Genomic DNA, 13,020 nt, shown 5'->3' on the forward strand with positions numbered 1-13,020 from the left:
TGGTCGTCCCCGTGACGGAAAGCAGTTGGGGACGACCAAAATCAGCTTTCAATTATGCCGATTTGGGCGACCCTGGGAGAAGGATGCCCATCTCCTGATTTGTGTCGAAAGATGGGCATCCTTCTCTTTCGAAAATAAGCCTGAAAGTCAGCATGGATTTAGTGAAGGGAAATCTTGTCTCACCAATCTATTACATTTCTTTGATGGGGTGAATAAACATGTGGATAAAGGTGAGCCAATCGATATTGTGTATCTGGATTTTCAAAAGGCGTTTGACAAAGTACCTCATAAAAGACTCCAGAGGAAATTGGAGAGTCATGGGATAGGAGGTAGTGTCCTATTGTGGATTACAAACTGGTTAAAAGATAGAAAACAGAGAGTAGGGTTAAATGGTCAGTATTCTCAATGATGAAGGATAGATAGTAGGGTTCCCCAGGGGTCTGTACTGGGACCACTGCTTTTTAACATATTTATAAATGATCTAGAGATGGGAGTAACTAGTGAAGTAATTAAATTTGCTGACGACGGAGGTCACGTGATGCTAGGCTAAGGGGAGGACGCCGCACGCTAGAGCTCCGCGGGCCCTCGTAAACATCTGCCCTTAGCGACATCAAAAGCAGCTGTAAAACCCTCAAAAAACGCAGATTGTGCAGTGGGAACCTCACAGCAGTGCAAATTAGCGGCGATCTCGGTTTCAACCGCGATGACATCGAAAGCGAACAAGAAAGACGGGACGAGGAGCCGCGTGGGAGAGAGTAAAATGGCGGACGCGGCCTCCTCGGGAGACTCGGTGGGATCAGTCTGGGCGGCGGAGATCGCAGCAGAAGTCTCGAGTCACCTAGAAGCGTCCGTCGACAGAAAACTACAAAAGATCTCGGACCAAATAGAAAAGATGGACGGGAAACTGGAAGGATTAAAAACAGACATGGCGGGTTTCCAACAGCGCCTGTCAGACATTGAAGATCAATCAACACAGCAAGCAACAGCCCAAAGCGCAATACAAAAAAAGCTGGAAAGACTGGAGGCAAAAATTGAGGACCTAGAGAATAGGTCCAGACGCAACAACCTAAGGCTGGTGGACTACCAGAATCCCTGAGAGAGGTGGATCTTCGGGGGTTCTTGGAAAAATGGCTGCCTCAGGTACTTGCCCTGAATCAATTGGAGAACTGTTTCAAGATCGAAAGAGCACATCGCCTGGGGCAGCGAAGACAAGGGGAAGAGAGACCACGAATAGTGATCTGCAGAGTATTGAATTATGAACATAAGCAGGAAATCTTGCGTGCCTGGAGACAGAAGGGAAAGATTCAATACGAAGAATCAACTGTCTTATGCTTCCAGGACTTTTCAGCAGAGGTGTCAGCCCAGCGCAGAAGGTTTTCAGAGATCTGCAAGCAACTATATGAGAAAAAAGCACGTTTTGCGCTGTTATTCCCGCCAAACTGAGAGTCCAAAATGAAGGGAAATTACATGTTTTCACATCCCCAGAAGAGGCGAAGGAGTTTATAAAGCGGTTGCCATTTAACGCAGAGGAGAGCAGCGCATCTATGGACTCCAGAAGTAGTCCGGGACACTGATTGGGAAGAGGGACAGAGAGATTGACCTGGACTACACGAAAAGAAGAAGATGGCCGAGACACAAACAAGCAGTAACAATGAATAATATAAATGTAAATGAATGACATGATCTAGAATGAGGAAAGTGAGATAGTGTGTCACCCATTGCTGAGAGAAGAAGATGTGAGTAATGTAGGGGCAATATAAATTAATATGATACAAGATGTCGTGGGTGAGGGGAGGGCGGATACGTGACCGGTTCTCAAGAGGACCAAATTACGCTTTTGGAAGGTGGGAGGGGGGGGGTAATGGGGGGAGGGGGGGAATGGGAGGGGGGGGGGGGGAGTCAGCAGAAGAGGGTAGGGGGGATTTACATGTCCTGTTTTTTCCTTTTTCTCTCCTTTTCTTTTTTTTTTTTTTTTTTTTGTTTTTTTGTTTTTTTTTTTTTGAACTTTTACTTCCCTGTTCTTTATTATTTGTTCAGAGAGCAGACTATGGTGTGCAGCGGTGTGTGAGCATTCTCATGTGAAATTGGTTGAGGGTCCGCACCCATGGGCTGGGGGTGTGCCTTTATTAAAAGTGTAAAAATCAAGTACAATTGGGAAGCTTTAGAAGCTGATGAGGTATGGTTAAAATAATATCATGGAATGTGGGGGGGATTTCTTCACCCATCAACGTACCAAAGTCTTACAAGCCATGAAGCGACATAAAGCGATATAGTGTTTTTACAAGAAACACATCTGACGACATCGGAACATGATAAGTTTCAAAAAGGCTGGATAGAACAAGTAGTGGTGCCCCGGCGGTAGGTAAGAAAGGGGGAGTACTTATAATGTTCCGTAAGGGCCTGCAATTTCAGATCAAAAGGGTAAAACGGAGCCCGAGGGAAGATTTGTGCTGGCAGAAGTGGAAATGGGGAATGTCACAAATATTTTTTGCATGTTTATGCACCTAATGTTTGGGACAAAAAATTTTACAAAACTCTTCTAGAGCTGCTGAGTCCCTATCAGGGGGAAAATGTTATACTGGGTGGAGATTTTAATTTAGTATATGATACTCAGATGGATAAAACGGGCACACAGACGCCGAATCTGGGTCATGCTGCAGGGGGTTTGCCTTTTCTCTGCAAGACACTAGACCTGATCGATACGTGGAGGGTTTTACACCCCACCCAGAAGGATTACACGCATGTGTCTAGAGCACACCTCACACAGTCACGAATTGATTACCTGTTCATCTCCAGAGCCCTTTTTTCTAAAGTATCAGAGGCAGAGATAGGTCCGTGTGAAGTATCAGATCATTCGCTAATTTGGTTGCAGATGCAAGGATTAGGGGAAGGGGGGAGTAGGGGAGGCTGGAGATTCCCATTAGATTTGTTCTGGGACCCTAAGTTTAAGGAGTACTTAGACGGGAAGTGGAGGGATTTCGCAGACCACAACAAGGAACATCAACACCGACCACGTTTATACTGGGAAACCTCCAAAGCAGTAATGCGAGGTGAGATCATAGCTTATAGAGCCAGGGTTAAAAAGATGAGAGATAAAGAGATTTTCAGATTGGAAAAAGAAATTTGCCAACAAAGGGTAAGATGTGGGGTAAAAATGACTCCGGATGGGAAAGGGGCTCTTTTAGCTACCCAGCAGGCTTTAATGAACTGCTTCATCAGAGGCAAGGAAATCGCATATGTATTATAAATATCAATATTTTATCCATGGGAATAAGGCAGGAGCGTTGATGGGTAGACTGTTAAGAAGAGAAGGGGGTAATAAGAGCATTTTGGAAATAAAAGAAGAGGGAGGTCGACATCTTAGGACAGCCAAAGATATATCAGAGCGCTTTAAAAGATACTATGAACGTTTATACCGGGAACCCATGGATATAGTGCCAGACAGTATGCTTTACTTACAAAATCATACCCTACCCCGAATATCAGAGTCACAAAAGGCACATTTAAATGGCCCAATTACAGAAGGTGAAGTGATGTTGGCACTCCAACAAAGTAAGACGCAAAAGGCACCAGGGCCCGATGGTTTCACCATGGCTTACTTTAAGATAGTTCAGGAGCGAGTGACCCTTCCCCTGTTAAATTTATATAATGAGATGGCCAATACAGGAGAGATGTCGGACTCTATGAACATAGCGAAGGTGATAGTGTTAAAAAAACCAGGAAAGGATAGATTAAAAGTAGGGTCATACAGACCCATATCATTGTTAAATTGCGACGTTAAGATCTATGCGAAGATTCTGGCGAATAGACTGTCTAGAGTGTTGCCAGACTTGATTGCCTCCCCACAAGTGGGATTTGTGAAAGGAAGATCAGTGGGAAGGAATGTTAGGGCACTTTTGGCGTCCCTTGAAATTGTAGAGGCCGAGAAAAGGCCTTCCCTGTTGGTCAGTTTTGACGCAGAGAAGGCCTTTGATCATGTAGTTTGGAACTTTATGTTCCAGGTGATGGAAAGAGTTGGTATAGAAGGCACATTTCGGAGGGCAGTGGGGGCGCTTTATCATAACCCCAGGGCGTTTTTATGGGTGAATGGGGAGCAGTCAGCCTTGTTTAAAATCAGAGGGGCACGAGACAGGGATGCCCATTGTCTCCTCTACTTTTTGTGCTCGCACTGGACCCTTTGATTAGGGAGATTGAGTCCCATCCTGAGGTGGAAGGGGTGACCTGGGGTGCTTCTTCATTCAAGGTCTCTGCATTCGCAGATGATATATTAGTCCACATCACACAACCAGGAAGCTCATTGAGAGCCCTACTGGAACTGTTCCAGGAGTATGGGGATTTTGCGGGTCTCCGGATTAACTACTCTAAATCCTTAGCACTAACAGCACATGCAAGTGTAAAGAGGGAGTGGGAGTCGGGGTTCCCGCTCAAATGGGCGACGGTTTCCTCCCATATTTAGGGGTGAGAGTTGCAATGAGCACGGCCCAATTATACCAACTGAATTACACTAATTTATTAGATAAGATGAAGGGCAGGCTGGGTCAATGGGGGACACTGCCGCTTACTTTACACGGGAGAGTTCACCTGTTTCGTATGGTGGAATTTCCCAAGTGGCTGTATACATTTCAGGTGTTGCCTTTGCGACTCAGACACAAGGATCTCCGCCAGCTATATAGACATCTGCGGAAATTCGTGTGGAGAAATGCGAAGCCCAAGGTAACACTGCAATGTCTCTTCGGACCATGGAAGGAGGGGGGCTTGGGGCTTCCGAATATACGAAGATACAACCAAGCATGTTTGTTGAGACATCTAGGAGATTGGATGTTGGGGAGGCAAGATTACACTCCACGTGATATGGAATTTGATTTTTTTAAGCCAGCACACCCATATTTTTGTTACATTGTGCCAAAAGAGAAATACCAGAACAGGTGCGCAATAGCGTACTACTAGGCCCCTTGAGAGAGGTGTGGAGAGACCTCAATGGATGTGGGGACTGGGAGCAGATACCTCTGATTTACTTCCACTACAGGGAAATGCACAGTTTACACCAGGTTCTGACAGTCCAACATTTCGTAGATGGGCAGAGATGGGGATTACAAGACTTGAACATGTGTTGGATTCTGGAGGAAGGATTTTACCTCTGGGAGCACTGGGGATGGGTATTAGTCCGACTCACATATTTGCACACCATCAGCTGACACACTATGTTAGATCATTGGATTCAAATAAGCTGGAGGGAGGGCACGGGCGTAAATTGAGAGCTTTCTTCCGGGTAATTCCCGGAGACAGATTGTCCGTTTCTGGACTACAGAAAGCTCTGGGAGAGATGGAGAGTAGCAAAGACATGGGACAACTTGGTCAAAGATGGGCGATGGATTTGGAGCACCCACAGTTGCAGTTGGATTTTCGGAAACTGATATCTCGCATACCACAGATCTCTGTAAACGCAGGATTGCGGGAATGTCAGTATAGAATAATTGTTAGAGCATATATGGCAAAGAATCAAGTGTTTAAAATAGGAGGTGTTGAGGACCCGTTATGTTCCAAGTGCAAGCAGGGAGAAGGCTCGTTCTTTCATTCTATTTGGAAATGCAGCATGATCCAGATTTTTTGGAAACAGATATTCATTTATCTGGAATCCTTGGTGATGCACAAGATCCCATTTTCACCCCTAGGAATAATCTTGGATAAATATGAAGTATTCACAGTCTGTGGCAGAGGGGCTCAGCAGCTCATACGTAAGGCCAGCATAGTGGGAAAAAAACTTATTATGGGCGCATGGAAGAGTGAGAAACCTCCAGAATACTGGCATTGGAGGAATAAGTTTCATGAGATCATGGTCATGGAACGTAGGGGGGTGGGATCCTTCCCCAAGAGACGAAAAGCATTTCTGGATGTTTGGGAACCATACATACAGTCGTTGTCACCTAAAGCTCGGAGTTTAATAATAAATAGGCTCTGAACGCATTGTTCCCCCTTTTTTTTTTTTTTTTTCTTCTTTCTATTACATTTTCCTTTCGCAAGCTAGAGGGTTCCAGTCTGAGGACGGGGACCATGGATTAACAGGAAGCGGAAGATGGTAGTAGGGTGAGGTCACATTGGCTTTACGGTCAGGGTGATGGGCCGTCAGAGCCAGGGTACATCGCTATGGTGACAATTAGGGAGCCCGTTATATGGGAGGCCCCTTTGAAGGTTACTCCCAACATTTACAATGTAAGCTCCTCCTGCTCAATAGTAGACTATCAAGCTACAGCGTAGCTTGGGAGGGTCAGCGAGAGGGTGCAAGGATTCATTTGCAGAGTTGGAACGTACTGTTGTAACCAATAAAAAGGATAATTGGGAATTGGGAAAGGGAGGGTGGAGTAAGGGAAGGACTATACAGAAGGCCAAATGGCAACAAGGGCTGCAATTCATAGATGTGGACATGTTATTTTATTGAGTTGTCTGTGGATACTGCAGTATCAAGGGATTTTAACGCGACACATAAGTATTATGGCCTAAAGGAAGGCTTAAAAGAACAGCTTACAACAAGACAAGGGGATGGGAGGGAGGGGGAGGGGGGGAGGGGGGGGGGGGTAAATTCAAATTCACGATGACAAAGTGAAGCAGCACATTGTATGGTTTGACGAGTTGTTTATACATGTTGATTCTGAATAGAACTGTTTCATTTCTGTATTTTGTTGTTCATCAATAAAAATGATTTAACTAAATTTGCTGACGACACAAAGTTATTCAAAGTTGTTAAATTGCGAGAGCATTGTGAAAAATTACAAGAGGACCTTAAAAGACTGGGAGACTGGGCATCTAAATGGCAGATGACGTTTAATGTGAGCAAATGCAAAGTGATGCATGTGGAAAAGAGGATTTTGTACAGCGCTGCGTAACCCTAGTACGCTCTAGAAATGTTAAGTAGTAGTAGTAGTAATGCAAGGTTCCATATTAGGAGTCACCGACCAAGAAAGGGATCTAGGTGTCATCGTTGATGATATGCTGAAACCTCTGCTCAGTGTGCTGTGGCGGCTAAGAAAGCAATTAGAATGTTATGTATTATTAGGAAAGGAATGGAAAACAAAAATGAGGATGTTATAATGCCTCTGTTGAATATTGTGTTCAATTCTGGTCACCGCATCTCAAAAAAGATGTGGAGGGGCATAATCGAACGGGGTGCCCAAGTTTTCTGAGGGCGTCCTCGCAGGACATCCCCACGAAGGGCAGGGAAACTCGTATTAATCGAAATAAGATGGGCGCCATCTTTCGTTTCGATAATACGGTCCGGGGACGCCCAAATCTCAACATTTAGGTCGACCTTAGAGATGGTCGACCTAAATGTTGAGATGGTCGACCTTAGAGATGGTCATCCACGGTTTTCGGCGATAATGGAAACCGAGGACGCCCATCTCAAAAAACGACCAAATCCAACTCATTTGGTCATGGGAGGAGCCAGCATTCGTAGTGCACTGGTCCCCCTGACATGACAGGACACTAACCGGGCACCCTAGGGGGCACTGCAGTGGACTAACTGATGCACTAACTGAACGCAAAAAGCCCTTCCCTTGCCGATCCTTTAGCGATTCGGAAAGGAACGGGCATGAATGAAGGAAACCACATGCAAATGAGCTGCTCGCTGTTAGCTCATTTGCACATGATTTCCTTCCTAAGGAGGGGAAGCCAGTGCAGAGCAATCAAGCGTTACGCGTGGCTGTTCTGCACATGCCAAAGATGGCTTCATACATGCAGACAAGCTGCTTGTATAATAGTCGTCTACAACCTTAAATAAATTGCCGTCTACAACCTTAAAAAAACAAAAGTCCAGGTGAAAAAGTCCAAGTGCTCATCACGGACATCTTTTTTTTTTTTTGAGTATGGGTGAAGAACGTCCAGGTGTTAGGCACCTTCGCTATGCCTCTGTCCGTGCAACGGGGATGTCCAAAATGTGGATGTTTCTGTGAGAAGGATGTCCATGCCTTCGCTATGCCTCTGACACCCCCCTTATTTATTTATTTGGATTTTGGATCACAAGTAGCAGCAGTGGGATTTGAACCAGCCACCTCTGGATTGCAAGACCAGTGCTCTAAACACTAGGCCACTCCTCCACTCCACTCCCTTGAAATTTGGCCGTCCCTGTTGGGGGTGGGGGGGGCAGTTCAGGACGTCCAAAATGTTTGAAAGAAGGACATCCATGCCTCCGCTGAAAACACACACACCTCCTCCCCAGGGGCCTGCATACTGCTGTGATGGACCTGAGGCTGGCAAAAAAGTTTTTAAAGTTGTTTTTTTCAGGGTGGGAGGGGGTTAGTCACCACTGGGGGAGTCAGGGGAGGTCATCCCCGATTCCCTCCGGTGGTCATCTGGTCAGTTCGGGCACCTTTTTGAGGCTTGGTCATAAGAATAAATAGACTAAGTAAAGTCGGCCAAGTGTTCGTCAGGGACGCCCTTCTTTTTTCCATTATTGCTCGAGGACGCCCATCTGTTAGGCACGCCCCAGTTCCGCCTTCGCTATGCCTCTGACATGCTCCTGGGAACTTTGGCCGTCTCCGCGACGGGAAGCAGTTGGGGACACCCAAAATCGGCTTTCGATTATGCCGATTTGGGCGACCCCGAGAGGACGACACCCATTTCACGATTTGTGTTGAAAGATGGTGCCCTTCTCTTTTGAAATAGCCTGATAGTGGAATTAGAAAAGGTACAGAGAAGGGTAACGAAAATGATAAAGGGGATGGGCGATTTCCCTATGAGGAAATGCTAAAGTGGCTAGGGCTCTTCAGCTTGAAGAAAAGATGGTTGAGTGGAGATATGATAGAGGTCTATAAAATAATGAGTGGAGTGGAGTGGAACAAGTCTGTTTACGCTTTCCAAAAATACTAGGACTAGGGGGCATGCAATGAAGCTAAAAGTAGTAAATTTAAAATGAATTGGAGAAACGTTTTCTTCACTCAACGTGTAATTAAACTCTGGAATTTGTTGCCAGAGAATGTAGTAAAAGCAGTTAGCTTAGTGGGGTTTAAAAAAGATTTGGATGGCTTACTAAAGCAAAAGTCCATAGATCATTATTAAAATGGACTTGGGGAAAATCCACTGCTTATTTCTGGGATAAGCAGCACAAAATGTATTGTACTTTTTTAGGATCTTGCAAGGTATTTGTGACCTGGATTGGCCACTGTTGGAAACAGGATGCTGGGCTTTATGGACCTTCGGTCTGTCCCAGTATGGCTGTACTCATGTACTTATGAGGGATGGTGTAGAGATGATCATGATAATTTAATCATCAAAATCTCAAGGGATCCCAAAGTTAATTAATGGAAGCACAAAGCTGAAAGTTTACCTAGACTGCCAAATACCCTTGCACTGGTCTTCCTTCCCACCATTTCTTAACCTCATCTTACATCCCCGGTCCTGTCTCTCTCCCTTCCCACTCACTGCTCCACCCAAGTGCTCAGTTCATCCTGTTCTGCCATCAAACCCAGTCTTTGTTTTCCCTAGTCCCTCCCAGGTCTCTGAGACCTCATTGTCCCACCATCCTCAAGTCTCCACTCTACCTAGCCCCTGAGCTTTTAATTTCCCCAAGTCCCCACTCAATCCCCTAACCCTAGAGTCCCAAATGTCCTCCTGCTCCCAAGTCTTTACTCTCCTCATTTCCTGCTTATACCACCAATTCAATTAAGTCTCTGCTTTCCTGAGTGCACTACCCCCTGTCCCAGATCAATCCTGAGTCTCTTCTTTACCTGCCAATCCAATCCCCAAATCTACACTCTCTTCCTTCCCTGACCCAATCCGAGACCTCAGTCTACCTCTCTGAACCTCAGTCTCCTCTCAATACCTGGTTCCCAGTCTTTTCCCTTTCTCTCCAATTCCTGAGTGCCCTAGCTTCCCTTATCCAATCCCATCTTTCTTGCTCCGAATCCAATCCCTCTGAAGTCACAACAAGACTTTATACTGTGAAGAAACCTCTCTATGCAACTGCTTAAAATATTCCTTTAGGCTCTCTCAGCAAATTTCCCCCTTTCAATGTAAAAGTGCATAGGTACAGATCTTTGTGTCTAGCATGACAGACTTGCTCACTGGAAAAAGAAGAATTTTCTACCTAAGGGGTCCTTTTACTAAGGTGCGCTGAACAAACGGCTTGCGGTAGTGTAGGTGCGAGTTTTGGGCGCACGTCATCCATTTTTTCAGTGCGCCTGTAAGAAAAATCCCTTTTTTAAATTTTTGCTGAAAATGGACCTGCGGCAAAATCAAAATTGCCGCATGTCCATTTTGGGTCTGAGGCCTTCCCGCCAGCCATTGACCTAGCAGTAAAGTCTCACGCAGTAAGCAGGCGGTAATGACCTATGCGCGCCAAATGCCACTTGGCACACGTAGCTGACTCTCACCAGAAAAATAAAACATATTTTTGGATGCGCATAGTGGAAGCGCGCACCAAAAATGAAATTACAAGGGTCAAGCAGTAGCTGTAAGGTAATTTCATTGTTGGCGCATGCTGGGCGCACATAGACGCTCACGCTGCATAGTAAAAGGGACCATAATCTATTAATACAAGAAAAATAGCTGGCCAGAGGTATGCATGGCTCCCTTGGAACCACTTATGTTGTACTCCACCTAGAATTTGCAGGTTAAGTGGAATATAAATGTAAAAAATTAAATTAAATAATATTTTCATTATTAGCAAGCTTTACAATAAGAACTTACATTTGATCTTTTCATCCAAAGTCCCACGAAGAAATACTGCCAGACCTTCAACCCTTCTGTCACACTGATGTAACTGTCATTATCTTTGTCAAAGGCACGGAAAACTGGAAACAAAAAAACAGAATCTATACCCAGTATAGCTTAAAGAGAAATATGATTTGAAATTTCCAAGAAAGAAATGCTATTCTGAATGAAGAGAAACAAGCGGGATGAAAAAAATCCTTCATTAAGATAGTAATACAATAGATGACAGGAGCTAAGGACCATTTGACCCATCCAAGTTGCCAGTTTTTTGTAGGGATATCCAAATCAGTTTGTGTTGTCTTCCTCTGATTCTCTAACCTCTGAACAGTAGCAGAAGTTCATATTAAAGCTCCCCTCCTCCCGCTAAGTACAGATTTGCAAAAAGGCCCCTAGTCCAGCTTAGAAGATCTGGGAGCAGTTGCAAGTGAGCCTTCTTCCCTGGTGGATCATCTGCACTATGGGAACCACTTGGGTAGAAGTTATACTAGTGCCTTCTGGGTAGATAAGTTTACAAGTTCCCATCCTTAACAAGTATCCATACATTCCTCCTACCCACCACCACCACCACCATCATCCCCATGTCTTACCACCAAGTTTAGTAATTATCTAAACGGCTACAAATCCACCCTATCGCTTAGCTGCCTCTGTCTCCCTGACCTCGCTGGACATTAGCCAGTCAGAGAAACTCAGTAGGAATCTATGTGCCATGGTCAGCAATAACAGTAGTATATTTGGATTTGGATTTTAGATTTATTATTCAACTTTTCCAAATACAGGCTCAAGGCGAGCTACATATCCAGGTATGAGTTATTTTCCTGTCCAATGCCACAGTCTAAACTGTACCAGAGGCAATGGAGGATGTCAGTGAGATTTGAACACTGGCTTCGCTGGTTTACAACTTGCTCATCTAACCACTAAACTGCTCTTTAGCATATAATAAAAGTACCACCATCAGGCTGACACTGGAGAACACAAGAATAGCCATACTAGGTCAGAGCAATGGTCCATCTAGCCCAGTATCCTGTTTCCAGCAGTGGCCAATTCAGGCCACAAATACCTGGCAGAAGCCCAAGTAGTAAGCAACATTCCATGCTACCAATCCCAGAGCAAGTAGTGGCTTCCTCCATGTCCATCTCAATAACAGACTATGGACTTTTCCTCCAGGAACTTGTCCAAACCTTTTTAAACCCACATCTTCCAGGCAAAGAGTTTCAGAGCTTAACTATTCATTGAGTAAAAAAATATTTCCTCCTATTTGTTTTAAAAGTATTTCCATGTAACTGCATTGAGTGTCCCCTAGTCTTTATACTTTTTGAAAGATTAAAAAATCGATTCACTTTTATCCGTTCTACACCACTCAGGATTTACAGACTTCAATCATATCCCACCTCAGGCGTCTCTTTTCCAAGCTGAAAAGCCCTAACTTCTTTAGCTTTTCCTCATATGAGAGGAGTTCCATTCCATTTTATTATTTTGGTTGCTGTTCTTTGAACATTTTCTAATTCTGCTACATCTCTTTTTACATATGGCGACCAGATGTTCCAAATGTAGGCAACACAGCCATACGTTTTTTCACGCTATTTGGGAGTGTCCCCGGGTACAGCAATTTTGGGAACATGTGAGATGGTTTTTGTCTCGCATATTGGGTTGGGTGGTTCGGGGGTTAATAGAGCAATTTATACTTGACAAACCCAAAGTATACTATCCTATGAGTAGACATGCTACCCTTTTGTGTCGCAAGTTGACCCTAGCAGCTCGAAAAGTGATATTACAAAATTGGATATCGGCGGATCCCTGGCATATTGGCACTGGATGAATCAAGTGCATCTGTTGGCGACTTGGGAAGGTAGAGATGCTAGGGGATCCCCCAGACGTAGGAAGGCCTTTTTGGCGATTCCTTTATGTTTATCCTAAACATGCATAGGATAAACATAAAGGAATCCTGTTCAGAAGGAATGGATCCTCAGGAGCTTAGCCGAGATTGGGTGGCAGAGCCGGTGGTGAGAGGTGGGGCTGGTGGTTGGGAGGCAGGGATAATTCTGGGCAGACTTATATGGTCTGTGCCAGAGCCGGTGGTGGGAGGCGGGGCTGGTGGTTGGGAGGCGGGGATAGTGCTGGGCAGACTTATACGGTCTGTGCCCTGAAGAGGACAGGTACAAATCAAGGTAGGGTATACACAAAAAGTAGCACATATGAGTTTATCTTGTTGGGCAGACTGGATGGACCATGCAGGTCTTTTTCTGCCGTCATCTACTATGTTACTATGTTACCTGTTTAGTTTGAGCCCTCAAGGGTGTAGCCTCATTGTCAATACTA

At 44.9% G+C, this 13,020-nt stretch overlaps 1 protein-coding gene across 1 annotated transcript in view; it reads right to left on the reverse strand.

Annotated features, from left to right (window-relative positions):
• EFCAB1 (EF-hand calcium binding domain 1) overlaps nucleotides 1-13,020 on the reverse strand; it is a 72,220-nt gene that overhangs the window by 38,444 nt on the left and 20,756 nt on the right. The window contains 2 exon segments of the mRNA XM_030200391.1: nucleotides 10,681-10,734; nucleotides 10,737-10,784. Of these exon segments, the coding sequence (XP_030056251.1) occupies nucleotides 10,681-10,734; nucleotides 10,737-10,784 (102 nt within the window).

The sequence above is a fragment of the Microcaecilia unicolor genome, chromosome 1 (assembly GCF_901765095.1).
Source record: "Microcaecilia unicolor chromosome 1, aMicUni1.1, whole genome shotgun sequence".
Classification (NCBI taxonomy): domain Eukaryota; kingdom Metazoa; phylum Chordata; class Amphibia; order Gymnophiona; family Siphonopidae; genus Microcaecilia; species Microcaecilia unicolor.